Source organism: Aulonocara sp. 'chitande type north' Nkhata Bay, linkage group LG3 (assembly GCF_057382095.1).
Source record: "Aulonocara sp. 'chitande type north' Nkhata Bay isolate Kocher_YH1m ecotype deep benthic linkage group LG3, A_spYH_male_GT1.1, whole genome shotgun sequence".
In the NCBI taxonomy this organism is placed as follows: domain Eukaryota; kingdom Metazoa; phylum Chordata; class Actinopteri; order Cichliformes; family Cichlidae; genus Aulonocara; species Aulonocara sp. 'chitande type north' Nkhata Bay.
The window spans coordinates 73,923,978-73,939,998 of NC_141346.1; the positions used below are offsets into that span (position 1 = coordinate 73,923,978).

A 16,021-nucleotide genomic window follows, 5' to 3' on the forward strand; every position below is an offset into this window, starting at 1 on the left:
TCGGTGATAGCTCTGGGAGCTAACTAGCCTTTCTTTAGCCGGTTACATGAAGTCTGTTTGGTTTTGTTTGTTTATGGACTTTTGGGCATTTATGTAACTACTCTTTTAATCATTGCTTGTTTCGTGTGTTTGGTGGTTGTAGAAATGTTTTCTATCAGACTTTAGCAGAGATTTCTGTGGATACCACACATGTCTTTTGCCCCCGGTACGGGAGCGTGGGGCTTATTAAAGTAAATTTGTAAGAATGAGCAATTTATTTAAGCTTTTCTCTCTTTTTCATTTTCTTTTGCTAACTGTGTTTAATAGGAACGTGGTCATTGAGAGCATCACAGTCGGTGCTGCTGTTTCCTGTGTCTGTACAGAGTTTGATCTTCAGCACATGATGTTCGTCTGTCTCTGCATCTGTTTCTCTGACTGCAGCTGTGTTTGGAACTTCCAATCCTCCAACACCTCAACTCTGCTGATCCTTACTTACTTATTTATACTTATTTTCCACCCTGATTTACGAATAAATTCTTTACAAATCCTACCATGTGAATTCATGGATTTTTTTTTTTCACATTCTGTCTCTCACAGTTGAAGTGTACCTCTGGTGCAAATTACTGACCTCTGTCATCATTTTAGGTGGGGGAACTTGCACAATCGGTGGCTGACTAAATACTTTTTTGCCCCACTGTAAAATCAAAATTCACGTTTTATGCAACTAAAGTGTTTCATTATGTAGGCTACAGAACATAATTCAGTTATAGACGATATATGAAACATGTATACTTACTGCATTTGAATCATTTAAACCATATGTGATATAAACACCTGCACGTGTGTTTGAAAAAACAAACGCTTTGATTTTGACACCCCAAGAAAATCTTCCTAGATCTGCACCTGTTCAGAGTAAGAGCCAAATAAACAGCAGCAGAAGCTGATTGATGAACAGCTGAATGACATATCAGCTGTAGCTGCAGCATCTGCACAGAGTTTGATTGGCTAACGCTGATTTGTTTGTTTTTTTAAACAGGACAGCAGAGAGAGAGGAGGAGATGAAGAGTGCAGCAGATTGATGAGACAGTGAAGCATCTGACAGAGCAGAGCCAGTTTAAAGGAGCCTCACAAGCTCACACATGACAGCTTCATCAACATGGAGCTCTGAGTGTTTATTAAAGGCTCATTGGACGCTCTGACACAGCTGACTGCAGCCTTTAGCTGTGAGCACACAGTGTCTCACATTTACATTCACTTCCCTGTCAAACTCAATAACTTTAAACAGCTGCTGTTATCAGGTGAAGATAGCAAAGCTTTCAGGGCTGAGCCCCAGTGTTTCAGGATAATGGCCCCAGAGACCACAGTCACATATGTGGGGAAGGATTTTAAGTTTAAAACTTCCTTTAAGCACTAACAGCAGAGACGCACAAAGTCGCAGACAGGGAACAAAGTATTTTAGGTTTGTATTGTCAGATTATTTAATCATTATACTGAACAAATATGTGAAAAAGTAAAAACCTCTATTATGATGAGGTTATCACTACATTCACATGTCATCGATGTGTTCTTTCACACAGATCAGTTTCAGTGTGTGTGGCCCGTACACTAAACCATGACACAAATTCATATGATGTGACACCCAGACTGTGTTCACTGTTTCTTTTGGTAAAATCATCTTCTCGTGTTTTTATAGAAAGATGATGGAAGAACCTAAAGAACAGCCAGCCAAAGCAGCTCCATCAGCAGGTAGGAGATCAGTGCTTTGTATGATGAGACGTATGGATGTATAGACTTCAGGCAGATTCTTTTTTGTAACTGTGACAAGTACATGAAATTCACGAGTTGTAACCTGTCCTAATCTTTGCCTTAATCTTTCTGTGGGACATTAATATAACATGAGAACTTACAGTCTAAGGAGTTTGGCAGAGAAACAACTGGACTTTTTTGTACTTTGAACCCACATATGAGGTTAAAACGATGCCACCTTAAAATGAAACTGAAGAAATATTGAAACTGAAACAAATGTATTGAAAGTGAAATGATAGTGAAAAAACATAAATATAGAAATTTAAAGAAAAAACTCACTGTTCATGTGGTTTTCACACTTACATCGTTTTTTTTCCACGTACAGTTATTTTTTCAGCTTCAATTAGTTGGCACTGCTTCGGCATCTGAGGGTGCGCTTGAGGGGCGGGGCTTCAGAGCCACATATATGAGCCACATATGTTTGCGCACATTATATTGCTGACCAGTGACTGTAGAAATCATGGACGACCTAATATCTGCAGCAGCCGCAGTCATGAAGAAACTTGCGTATCTCTGAACGGCACATAGAGCGGGGACGCTGAGAGGAGGTCCAGCGTTTACCGACTGTTTCAAACTGACAGACTCAGGTGTTCTTCAGTGTCTGCCTGACAGAAGGACCTGAGAGCCGCCACAATATTTTTGGTAAGTGAAAGGTGTTTGTAAGCTAATCTGTAGCTAACATCCTTAGCTAGCTAGCTAAGATGGGCACTCGGCTATCGGCAAAACTTGTTTTGTAAAGTTTGTTTAGCTAACCCGTGCAGGTGAACGAAATGAGCAGAAACGCACCGGGCTGCTCCGTCAGTAACTAACCACAGTTACTGTACTTTTATTATGAGTATTATACTGTAAGGCAACAGGCTGCACTCTGCTGCAGCTCCTGTGCAGAGCTGATTATTCAATATGTGCAAACAGCAGCATGTTTTCACTCTTTTGCCACATCTGTAAGGATATTAACACATATTTTAAAAAAGGCTTACACTTCAGTAACCCCTCATTAATCATTAATTACAGATTAAATAGCAAAGCCTAATATTTATGTACTCAAACCAAATACTTCTGCTTGGCAGCTTAAGTTAAAATGTGTGTTTCATTTTTCCTCGGATTACATTTTTAGCACTGACTCTGTGTATTGTTTTTACTAAGTTTGTTTCAAATATTCAGGTTAAATAAAACAGTCTGAATCATTCTTATTGAGGTAAGTTCACAAAGTTACATGTGCAGTACAGCTTACATCCTTTGAGAGGGAAAAAAGCATTAATATTTGTTATGATACCTCTGTATGTTGGTGACCACGGTGCAGCAGCAGACTGAACCAGGACTGAAACCTGCTCCGTCTGCTCATGTATGCAGATTCACATTCACAAAGCACCAACAACTCAAAGGTTAACATTATATTGGAAAATCTGTTGGTATATACGGCTTTAAGAAATAAACAGCTCGTATGTGAGCAGAGCTGAAGAACTAAAGAAATGTAAGAGAAGAACTTCAGATCCTGGGTGTGTGAGGACAGAAGGATCAGCTCTATTTCAGATTTGAGATAAACTTTATATTTCAGTTTGTGATGGTTCTGTTCTCTTTGTGATTGCAGGAGCTGATTCAGACCTCAGCACCACCCAGTGACAGCAGACAGATCATCCAACATGTTCACATGTTAACTGCAGAATGAACTGATGCAAACAGTACAAAGGTTAAAGCACCACATGTGCTGTAGTGAAAGCTGCAGCTGTTTTATTGATAAAAACAAAGTCAAAAGGATTAATCACCCCTGTATCATATGAATGTTGGGTTTTTCTCTGTATCTGTTATTGTACGATCTACTGTACAATATAAAGCACCTTCAGGTGACTGTTGTTGTGATTTGGCGCTATATAAATAAAATTGAATTAAATTGAAATGTAACTGTGTCACTATATATCAGCATTAACAGGACCTCAGCTTGGTGTTTCACAAAGCTGCTGATCTCAGACCTGCACAGCTTCCGTTTTAAACACTGAATGTACTCAGCTACATGAAGAGCACGTTTGAGTTTCTCTGACACAATTAAATAAAAACTGATGAAGGTCAAAGGTCGTCACTTGTATGTCGAACTACAGACTTGTCATCTGGAATTCTTTCACAGTTTTTTATTTTTGCCAATAGTGTGTTATTTACCATAAAGTGACTCAGAGTCATTCATACCAGAGTAACCAGAGAGGATCATATATTTTTAAATATATAACTATCCACAGGACTGAATATAATATCTCTAAGTAAAAGTCCAGAGACTCTGAGGATTATCCAAGTATTTATAACATTACACAAAGCAAAGTTCTCCATCACACAACGCTCAAAAAGAGATGTCTACGCCGAGTATGCATCATTCTCAGACTCCTCTCATACTGCCAATAAACTCTTCCAGCTCCTCCTCCCCTCCAGGAGGCGCTACAGGAGCCTTCAGACTAAAACCAGCAGGTTTAGGAACAGCTTCTTCCCCACAGCTGTCACCCTACTGAACTCAGTCCCCGCTGAGCCTTTCCATCCACACTCACCTAACCCTTCTACACTCCTCCTCCCAGTGACCATGATCCTTTCATTATCAACATTCACCACGTTGGTTACTGCTGTAGTTTTAGGACACTGACATGGTGTAGTCTCTGTTATAGTGCCTACACTGTTATAGTCTGTTCAGAGAGCTACGCTTCCACTACTGTAGATATTTTCATAGCACTCTGTAGATCTGTTTACCTCACAGTGCTTCATCTTTATATATGTATATTTGTTCATAGCATACCTGTATACTTGCCCGTCTGCAGAGGTGGGTAGTAACGAGTTACATTTACTCCGTTATATTTACTTGAGTAAGTTTTTGGAAAAAACAATTTACTTTTAAAGTACCCTTTTTGCACGATACTTTTTACTTTTACTTGAGTACATTTGTGAAGAAGAAACGGTACTTTTACTCTGCTACATTTCCAAAATTTGACTCGTTACTTTTTAAAAAATAATTAGTTTAACACATTAGATAACATGCCGCCAGTGGAGTTTCCGGTAACTTTTTTACCAATCACATGTGGCCATGCAGTCACATGACCAGCTTGAAACTGTGGCGGGCCCAAGCGTTTCAAAGTAGCGGACACACGGAAAGAAGACACACATGAAAACATGGCAAAGCCAGTTGTCTACGCTAGAGCTGAAGAGGATGAACAGCATTTTCCTCACATACAAAGAATGTTTCGCTTAAAGGCAAGGCAAGGCAAGTTTATTTGTATAGCACAATTCAACAACAAGGTGATTCAAAGTGCTTTACAGAGACATTAGAAACAAAAACAAATAAAAAGCATGATTTAAAATTGATTAAAACAAGCAAACAAACAAACAAACAAAACAGTATATAAAATCAAAACAGATAAAATCAGAACAGTAGATAAAATCAGTAGTTAAATGTAAGTTTTGAAATTTAAGCTTAAAAGTGTGGATTTGGTGCTTTATTCAAATGCAGCTGAGAACAGGTGAGTCTTCAACCTGGATTTAAATAAACTGAGTGTTTCAGCTGATCTGAGGCTTTCTGGGAGTTTGTTCCAGATATAAGGAGCATAAAAGCTGAATGCAGCTTCTCCGTGTCTGGTTCTGACTCTGGGAACTGATAGAAGACCGGATCCAGATGACCTGAGGGATCTGGAAGGTTCATACTGGGTCAGGAGGTCACTGATGTATTTTGGTCCTAAACCATTCAGAGCTTTATAGGCCAGCATCAGAACTTTAAAGTCTATCCTCTGATGGACAGGCAGCCAGTGTAAAGACCTCAGAGCTGGACTGATGTGGTCCACTGTTTTGGTCTTAGTGAGGACTCGAGCAGCAGAGTTCTGAATGAGCTGTAGTTGTCTGACTGATTTTTTAGGTAGACCTGTAAAGATGCTGTTACAGTAATCAAGCCTACTAAAGATGAATGCATGGACTAGTTTTTCCAGGTCCTGTTGAGACATCAGATCTTTTATCCTTGAAATATTCTTGAGGTGATAGTAAGCTGACTTTGTTATTGTCTTAATGTGTTTTTCTAAGTTTAGGTCTGCATCCATCACTACACCCAAATTTCTCGCCTGGTTTGTGGTTTTTAGATGTATAGATTGAAGTTCTCTGGTGACCTGTAATCGTTTTTCTTTGGCGCCAAAGACTATTACCTCAGTTTTGTTTTTGTTTAGCTGGAGAAAATTGTACGGGGCCTTGGTCTCCTGGTGACATTGTGATATATATTTGTGTGTCATCTGCATAGCTGTGATAGTTTATTTTGTTGTTCTTTATAATCTGTGCCAGTGGGAGCATGTAAATGTTAAACAGAAAGGGTCCCAAGATGGAACCTTGGGGAACTCCACATGTGATACTTGTCTGCTCAGATGTGAAGTTACCTATTGATACAAAGTATTTTCTGTTTTCTAAGTATGTTTTGAACCAGTTTAGTACAGTTTCTGAAAGACCTGCCCAGTTCTCCAGTCGTTTGAGTAATATGTTGTGGTCAACTGTATCAAATGCTGCACTGAGATCCAGTAAAACTAGGACTGACATTTTTCCACTGTCTGTATTCAGACATGTGTCATTAAACACTTTGGTCAGAGCGGTTTCAGTGCTGTGGTTCTGTCTAAAACCTGACTGGAAGGCATCGTAGCAGTTATTCTGTTTTAAGAAGTAACTGAGCTGTTGGGAAACTGCTTTTTCAATGATCTTACTTAAAAATGGGAGATTTGAGATCGGCCTGTAGTTGTTCATTTGTGTCTTGTCAAGATTGTCCTTTTTCAGTATAGGTTTGATTACAGCAGTTTTTAGTGATTCTGGAAACACACCTGATAATAAAGAAAAGTTGACGATCTGTAACAGGTCTGACTCTAAAGTCTTTGAGACCTTTTTGAAAAAACTTGTTGGCAGGACATCTAAACAGCAGGAGGAGGAGTTCAGTTGACCTAAGATGTCCTCCAGGTCTTTGCTGTTAATCGGGTGAAACTGTTTGATGGTGTTTAAACAGTTTTTTGGTGGACACAGTACATATCCTGGATCTGCTGTTGATGTACCAATTGCTTGTCTAATTTTTTGGATTTTTTCTGTGAAGAATTTGGCAAAGTCATTGCAGGCCATGGTCGAATGAAGTTCAGCTGCCACTGACACAGGAGGGTTCGTTAGCCTGTCAACTGTAGAAAATAAGACCCGAGCATTATGGCTGTTTTTAGTGATGATGTCAGAGAAGTAGGACCTCCTTGCACTCCTCAGTTGTAAATTATAATTGTGATGTTTCTCTTTATAAATGTCATAATGAACCTGGAGGTTTGTTTTTCTCCATCTGCGCTCAGCTTTCCTACACTCTCTTTTTTCATTTTTCACCAGTGTGGAGTTTCTCCATGGAGACTCCTTCCTTCCTTCACCTTAATGGGAGCAATAGTGTCCATTACATTTAACATGTTAGCATTGAAGCTATTGACGAGCTCATTGACTGACCCTCTGGACAGGTCAGGTGTTAATGGGAAGACCTGGTTAAAAATTGCACTACTGTGTTCAGTTATACACCGTTTTGTGATCACTGTTGTTGATATATTTGTGTGGGCTGAGATTTTACTTTCAAAGAAAACACAGTAATGATCAGACACGCCCACATCAGACACAGTAACCTTTGAAATGCTCAGGCCTTTGGAGATCAGTAGGTCAAGAGTGTGTCCTCTATTATGTGTGGCCTCTGTTACATGCTGAGTCAGCCCAAAGTTGCCCAGAGTGTTACTCAGGTCTTTAGTCCCTTTGTCCTGAGGGTTGTCCACATGAATGTTAAAATCCCCAGCAATAATTACACAGTCGAAATCAACACAGATCACAGACAGCAGTTCACTGAGGTCATTAAAAAAGTCTGTGCAGTATTTGGGAGGCCTGTAAACATTAAGAAACACAACTTTGGATGGGGCCTTCAGCTGTAAAGCCACATATTCAAAAGACTGAAAACTTCCAGGAGATAGCTGCTTACATTGAAATGATTCATTAAATAAGACAGCAACCCCTCCTCCTCTCCTGCTCACCCTGGCCTCACTGATAAAACTGTAGTTAGGAGGGGTCGTCTCGATGAGAACAGCTCCACTGTTACTTTGGTCCAACCAAGTTTCAGTTAAAAACATAAAATCAAGGCTGTGCTCAGTGATTAAATCATTAATTAAAAATGTTTTCCCAGCTAAAGATCTAACGTTTAATAAAGCCAACTTAAGTGTTTTAGAGGCATTACTTGTCCCCTCGTGTTTGGGAGCAGTCTGTGGCACACAAGGTATGTTTACTATGTTTAAAGATCTTTTAGAGTGCAGCTCTCTGTGTTTTGACCAGGCCACATGTCTCCTTCTGTCACCTAAAAGTACAGAGATTTTAAAACCTTCTAGTAAACAGGGTCCCAGCTTCTCCTGGGAAAAGTCACCACTGCCATAATCCTCGCAGCCCGGACCCTAAACACATCACACATCAGACTGTGGAGACAGAGCGTGAAGGTGGTAAGGAGGAACTAAGGGGGGCGAGGCTGGGCAATGTGACTTCGATTGCTCTGATGAGGGCGGGGCTCGATGGCGAACCTTTGGCCGCTCTGGTGGGGGGTTTATGGGGGACAAAAAGGGATTGGGCCGGGGGGGTAGATCTGAGCCCAGCATTGACTCGCTCCATCATCTCCTCAGTGAATTTCAGGTGTGGGGAGGAGGGAGAAAGGGAGGGGGAGGAGGGTGATGGCCTGTCAGGGGTTTGGGGGACTGGGGAAGGTCGTGGTCCCTGGTCCTGGTCGTTGGTGTTGTTGAGAGAGTTGGAGGCAAATAGGGACCCCTCTTCTTGCCTCAAATGTCTCTCCTTTCTGAGGCTCTTCCCGGGTGGGGGCAGATGGAGCTCCTCCTCAAGGTTTCTGCTGGGCTTTGTCTGTTCTTGGAGTACTGTTTGTTCCTCTTTATGAGATAACTCCTCGTTTATCTCAGCCTTGGCACCAAGCACATATGGATGACGTATGGAATAAAACAAGTTGGAGGTGAACAGTTTCACCCCTGACTTGTTAAAATTAAATCCATTTGCTTTAAACAGATGCCTGCGTTCCCAAAAAATATTAAAGTTGTTGATAAAATGCACCGAGTGGTCAGTACATGCTGATATAAGCCATTTATTCAGTGTAAACAACCTGCTGAATCTCTCGTCTCCTCCTCTGACCGGCGGTACAGGTCCACTGATGAATACAGCTGCATTCAGAGAGTTTACAGTATTTAATAATCCAGTAAAGTCCCGTTTCAGAACCTCCGATTGTTGTTTGGACACATCGTTTGACCCTGTATGCAGGACAATGTTTGTCACAGTTGGATATTCATCTGTAATTTGAAGAATTCTCTCCTTCAGGTTGTTGACCATATCCTTAGGAAAGCAGAGGACTTTAGTGTTCTTACCGCACATCATTTGTACATCCTTTACGGCAGAGTCACCCACAAGCAGAGTTTCAGGCCTAGCCTTTAGCTTTCCCTGTGGTCTTTTACTTTTCAACAGATTTTCAGACCTTATTTCGCTGCTTTTAGATGGATGGTTGTCCGATATAGATCCAGGGTCCTTTGATAGTGGAGCAAATCTGTTGTGCAGTTTCACATTCAGTTGTTTTGGAGGTTTGTTGTTAACCTTCCTATTCACTGTTGTCCAGTCCTGTTTCCTCTCGTATACAGGGGTAGAAGAGCTTCTCTGTCTCGTAGGAAGTGAAGGCCAGTCGGTTTCAGAGATTTCAGCTCGCTGTGCTCTGCCCGTGATACGTCCTCCGCCTTCCAGGAGACATGATTTATGTCTTGGTTTTGCACCAAGACAGTCCAAGGGGGGATTATCACTTGAGGATTTATAATAATGCACAGAGTCTACTTTCTTGGTCATGTTATCTGTGCTCCTTAGCTGTGTACTAGCTTGCTCATCGCCATTGTTTTGAATCAAAGGCAAGGTTGTTTCATTTCCACACAGTCCATTTACCTCCACGTTTACTTCTAAGCGATGAATTTTTGTCTCCAGTACTGCAATCTTCTGCAGGAGGCTGTGGTAGTCATCTGTGGATAGGGAAGGCATCTTGTTGCTAGTTAGCCTAGCGGTTAGCACCTTTCCAGGCTATTGGGGCTGTTCGGTGCCCAGACACTGTAATCAGGCTTCAGCTGTGTCTAGGCCACAGACACACGGAGCGCTGAGGATAAGGTAACTATAAAAATGTTGCTGTTTCTGTTAAGAACACTTTAGTCCTAATGATCTATAAGTGTCCAGAAGCTATCGCAGGTAAGCTCATACGGAAAAAAGGGAAAAAATCAGCATAAAAATCAATAAAAGAAGAAAAGCATTTAAGGAGCAAACAGCTGACGCGTCCACACTCGCAAAAGATACCATTGGGTAAAAGCAGCACAAAAGAGCAGCTATGTCTTCAGTGAGAGCCAAAACAAACCAACTTTTCAGCGTGAAACAACTCAGTTCATGTAACCTGAGGAAACTGTAAGTTTTCTCTAAATATCTTTTAGCTGTGGTTAGCTGGATGTCAGTCTTATGTTACAGACGCTGTGTCGAGCTTGAGCTGCGAGTCATATTTTCGGCGCTACGTTGTAGTGAGATAAGTTTGTGGGTATTTTGTGCAGCTTCAGCTGTCCTTTTAACTGCTCGCTGGTTAGCTAGCGTGAGCTATAAGCTAACAGCTAGCATGGTTAATGACGCTAGAGTTCCACGCACATGCAAACAGCTCGTCTCTACTGCTTTAACTGTTAAAACAGAAGACAATACTGCAGCTGACAGGGTTTATTATGTGAAACAGCAGCTTGTTTAGTTTAAACAGTCTGCATTAAGCTGGGCAAACACTGTGCGATTTTTTTTTTCAGTCGCGTTATTCAGCTCCTGCTCAAACTGTACAATTAAATCGCAGAGGTTAGAAGTTCATAGGTCACGATGCAGGGTCTCACACTATATGGCCCGATGCTCTGATGCGACCCGAGTGCTCAAACTGTGCCTTCATAACATGAAGCTTATCATACAAAATCTGTCCCTCGCTCTCCCTCTCTCTGTCTTACAGACACACACACCATCAACTTTGCTAAATTACTAATGAAAAACATTGACCAGGCAGCTGTGATTGAGTAGCAATGTCCATCCAACTCTTTTCATGGTTGTTGTAGTCATAATAATTTTGTGAGGCCACATTGAAAAGTGTTGGATACAGAAGCGTAGTACGGAAGCGTAGAGCGATTTTGTTTTTCATATTTTTCATTATTTTTCAGTTTCAATTTTTTCTTCAGTTTCATTTTAACCTGGCATCATTTTAGCCCTACACACCCTAAAATTTAGTATTTGTTGATGAGATGTTGAAGTGTTAATTGAACAAAGTTAGAATACAGTGGAACCCCGACTTACGAAATTAATCCGTTCCCGAGGGTCTTTCGTAAGTCGAAAATTTTCTTAAGTCGAAACAGCCATTGCACCTTTTGAGTGAGGTGATGCTGAACGATAGGCTAATTGCTAACTAGAACAACAATATGTCGTTCAAGTGGAACAGCGAAGCACGAGTACGGAAGCCAAGGGGTTGTCACATGATTCGGAAGGCCTTGTGGGCATTGTAGGCTCAGCCAATCAGAGCCAGCGGATTTCGTTACACCGGCATTTTGCCGTACCATGAGCAGAAATATTGCCGTTCATTGCCTTCGTAACTTGAATTTTTTGTTAAATGGGGTATTCATAAGTCGGGGTTCCACTGTATTTTTCACATGATTTCGACTGAGAAGCATGTTTATGTCTCTTTCTTCTTCCTGTAGAGGAGGAGCTTGCCAGGGTACGGTCAGCCTTTGTCTGGAGGGTAACAATAGAAATCCTTAAACTGCTCCTTGAGGCCCTTGTAAGTGATGGTATCTTAAATAAGTTGGAGGAAGAATCGATACTGGAGGGGAACCCACTCAGAGCAGACAAGGCACGCAGCTTGATCGACACAGTGAGGAAAAAAGGAGACAAAGCATGCAAGATAACAATCAAGCATCTTCAGATCAAAGATCCTTCTCTTTTCTCTCAGCTGCGTTTGAACTCTGATCCATCTGCTCAACAAGGTGAGGTCATGCATCAGATACCATGAATAAAAATGGTCACCTTGCAGTTTGTTGAGATGTGAAAGTGAAGCCTCAGAATTCATTGTAAGAAAAAGGAGAGGGCAAGAACGTCATTCTACGACGAATGTTTGGATTTGTTACATGCCTGCAAATGTATTTTCTAAACTACATGGAGGAATTTTGATGATCGTCATAAACCTGTGAAACTACTTAGATCTAATGTGATCTGTATTTAATTAAACACAAGTGTTCTTTACTTTTAAAAACCATGCAAACTGATTGCCTTAAAAAAGAAAAGTCAGAGTGTTTCTCTAACAAGAGGACACTCTTTAAGCATCGGTCATTTGACTTAAATGTTTAATGAAAAAAATGCCACATTTACATATAATAAAGCAAATTGTGGCCAGAAAGGGTTTACATTATCTTTTGCCATTGTAAATTACGAGAAGAATTAAATGTGAATTACTGAATCTCTCTCAGATGCTTCTTTAAATAACATAGCAGTGGGGAACGTTATGACACTTCAATGTTGTTATTTTTGGTTACAAAGTTTGGAGAAGAGGCACAGAAAGCAGAAACCTGTTTAGCCTGCACATGTTGGCATCAGGTACATATGAAAAGCTGCAAAGCAATGCAGATGTGTAGGTTCAAAACATTTAACGTGGCTTTTTTCAGGAAATACATTTAGGAATTCCTGAAGCCCCTTTTTGATTTCTGGTAGAATGAGTATATTAAAAACTTGATAGGTTAAATAAAGGCCAAAGTACATCACATAGCTCCTTCAGACCAGATTTGTATTTTTCCTTCTTTTTTTCCTTTTTTTGATTCAGATGCTCTTCAGAAGTGTCAGCCTAAACTCAAGTCTCTCTTAAAGAAGAAGTTCCAGTGTGTGTTTGAGGGCATCGCTAAAGCAGGAAACCCAACCCTTCTGAATCAGATCTACACAGAGCTCTACATCACAGAGGGAGGGACTGCAGAGGTCAATGATGAACATGAGGTCAGACAGATTGAAACAGCATCCAGGAAACCACACAGACCTGAAACAACAATCAGACATGAAGACATCTTTAAAGACTCACCCAAAAGACAGGACCTGATCAGAACAGTGCTGACAAAGGGAGTGGCTGGCATTGGGAAAACAGTCTTAACACAGAAATACAGCCTGGACTGGGCTGAAGACAAAGCCAACCAGGACATCCAGTTCATTTTTCCATTCACTTTCAGAGAGCTGAATGTGCTGCAAGAGGAAAAGTTCAGCTTGGTGGGACTTGTTCATCACTTCTTTACTGAAACCAAAGAAGCAGGAATCTGCAGCTTTGAAGACTTCCAGGTTGTGTTCATCTTTGATGGTCTGGATGAGTGTCGAGGTCCTCTGGACTTCAACAACACTAAGAGTGTGACTGATATTACGATGCCCACCACAGTTGATGTACTTCTCACAAGCCTGATCAAGGGGACGCTTCTTCCCTATGCTCACGTCTGGATAACCACACGACCTGCAGCAGCAGACCAGATCCCCCCTGAGTATGTTCACAGGGTGACAGAGGTCAGGGGGTTCACTGACCCACAGAAGGAGGAGTACTTCAGGAACCGATTCAGAGAGAAGGAGCAGGCCAGCAGGATCATCTCCCACATCAAAAAAGCTCGAAGCCTCCACATCATGTGCCACATCCCAGTCTTCTGCTGGATCACTGCTACAGTTCTGGAGGATGTGCTGGAAACCAGAGAGGGAGGACAGCTGCCCAACACCCTGACTGAGATGTACATCCACTTCCTGGTGGTTCAGGCCAAAGTGAAGAAGGTCAAGTATGATGGAGGAGCTGAGACAGATCCACACTGGAGTCCAGAGAGCAGGAAGATGATTGAGTCTCTGGGAAAACTGGCTTTTGATCAGCTGCAGAAAGGAAACCTGATCTTCTATGAATCAGACCTGACAGAGTGTGGCATCGATATCAGAGCAGCCTCAGTGTACTCAGGAGTGTTCACACAGATCTTTAAAGAGGAGAGAGGACTGTACCAGGACAAGGTGTTCTGCTTCATCCATCTGAGTGTTCAGGAGTTTCTGGCTGCTCTTCATGTCCATCTGACCTTCATCAACTCTGGACTCAATCTGCTGGAAGAACAAACAACCCCCAAGAAGTCTAACACAGGAGAATCTGCAGAGACACACTTCTACCAGAGTGCTGTGAACAAGGCCTTACAGAGTCCAAATGGACACCTGGACTTGTTCCTCCGCTTCCTCCTGGGTCTTTCATTGCAGACCAATCAGACTCTCCTACGAGGTCTGCTGACACAGACAGGAAGTAGCTCACAGACCAATCAGGAAACAGTCCAGTACATCAAGGAGAAGCTCAGTGAGAATCTGTCTGCAGAGAAAAGCATCAATCTGTTCCACTGTCTGAATGAACTGAATGATCGTTCTCTAGTGGAGGAGATCCAACAGTCCCTGAGATCAGGAAGTCTCTCCACAGATAAACTGTCTCCTGCTCAGTGGTCAGCTCTGGTCTTCATCTTACTGTCATCAGAAGAAGATCTGGATGTGTTTGACCTGCAGAAATACTCTGCTTCAGAGGAGGCTCTTCTGAGGCTGCTGCCAGTGGTCAAAGCCTCCAACAAGGCTCTGTGAGTAAACATGTTGTCATCGCTTCATTCTTAAAATCATGGGAAATAAATCAGAAATGCTGAGTTCAAAGAGCACTGTAACATTTTTTTTTAAATAGTGAATTAAATGATCATCAGTCACTCGGTAAATATATGGTAGTTTTAATGTTTCACTCCAGCATTTCTAAAACACACTTTGTTCTGTAACTCTTATCAAAGGACAATCCAGACCCAGCCTATAAGAACATGAGCTCTGATGCTTCAGCCCCTCTGACAGGTTTATTATCCTCAGCTTGTTCATTTGTCTCCAACTCCAGGAGTTTGGTTGTTTTATTCTAAAGCACAAACTTCACCTGCCAGACTTCACCTACATCTTTTTCTGATGTTCATAATTTAAGTTCAAGTTTGTATCTCACTTTCAGTGCACACTCTCCCTTTTTAAATATAAATCTCTGCTGTGCTGTCATGTTTTCATCCTGTATGTAGGGAGAAACTCGGTCTTCATTACTGAAATTGCCTCTAAGGTCGTGTTTCTTGTCAGTAACCATATGTAACTGTAAGGCTTCCATAACCAGTGTTATCACAGAATTACAGTGGGTTCACTCTGGGTCCTCTACAGTTTCTTCCCACTGTCCACAGACATGCAGTTAGGTTACCTGGTGATCTAAACTTCATGCAGGTGTGAGTGAGAGTGGTTGTCTGTCCCTCTGTGGGCTTAGTGGAAGAGACTGGATGGATCTCTGCTTTGTCTTTGATATATGCTGACAGCAAACATTCTCCATGAAGTCTGCATTTCAGCTCATCTCCTTTATACACACCTTTAACAGGAAGAGTTTTATACAGCTAGTGTTTAAAATCCAGTGTTATTCACAATACACAGGTAATGAGCATGATTATTGAATTACTAAAATTTTCTAAAATAATTGTTTTAGTTAATATTGTATGACAGTGTACACAGAATTATTAGCTCAGTAGGCAGAGTGGTCGCCCCATGATCATAAGGTCAGGGGTCGAATCCACCGAATAGTTACCTTGTGGTACCCCTGAGCAAGGTACCATCAAGGTACCAATCATGTGCACTGGACTGGTAGCACTCATAGTCTCATAGGTTTAAATAAATTTTTTTAAAAAAGGGTTCAACATATAAACAAATTTAATTTGATCACATATATTGTTTTTTTTTTTTGTTTTTGTTTTTTTCCTTTCTCTCACAGACTGAGCAGCTGTAACGTCTCAGAGGAAGGCTGTGAAAATCTGTTGTCAGTGGTCAGCTCCCAGTCCTGTAGTCTGAGAGAGCTGGACCTGAGTACCAACAGCCTGAAGGCTTCAGCAGTAAAGCTTCTGTCTGCTGCAGTGGAGAGTCCACATGCCAAACTGAATGTTCTGAGGTCAGATCAATTTGTATTATGTTTAGTTCTGTTTGTTTATGTGTTTGATGTTTGTTTTTGTTTATGTCTTTATCCAGTTATCCTTGTTTCATAGCATTTTTATTCATTTCAAAGTTAAACAGAAGTTTTACTAACCTGCTCAGCACAAGACAATAAGCTATTGCACACTGATTACACTTTAACAACAATCTT

The 16,021-nt window shown here is 41.3% G+C and overlaps 1 protein-coding gene across 2 annotated transcripts in view; it reads left to right on the forward strand.

Moving 5' to 3' along the window:
* The first annotated feature begins 1,091 nt into the window (after positions 1 to 1,091).
* Positions 1,092 to 16,021, forward strand: part of LOC147337001 (protein NLRC3-like) — a 618,167-nt gene continuing 603,237 nt past the window's right edge. The window contains exons 1-4 of one of the 2 annotated variants that reach the window (XM_086287157.1): positions 1,092 to 1,725; positions 11,556 to 11,840; positions 12,671 to 14,462; positions 15,656 to 15,829. In XM_086287157.1, coding sequence (XP_086143283.1) covers positions 1,677 to 1,725; positions 11,556 to 11,840; positions 12,671 to 14,462; positions 15,656 to 15,829 — 2,300 coding nt within the window. In that variant the 5' untranslated portion in view covers positions 1,092 to 1,676. The remainder of the gene's footprint in view (positions 1,726 to 11,555; positions 11,841 to 12,670; positions 14,463 to 15,655; positions 15,830 to 16,021) is intronic. The other variant, XM_086287156.1, reaches the window with a different exon arrangement.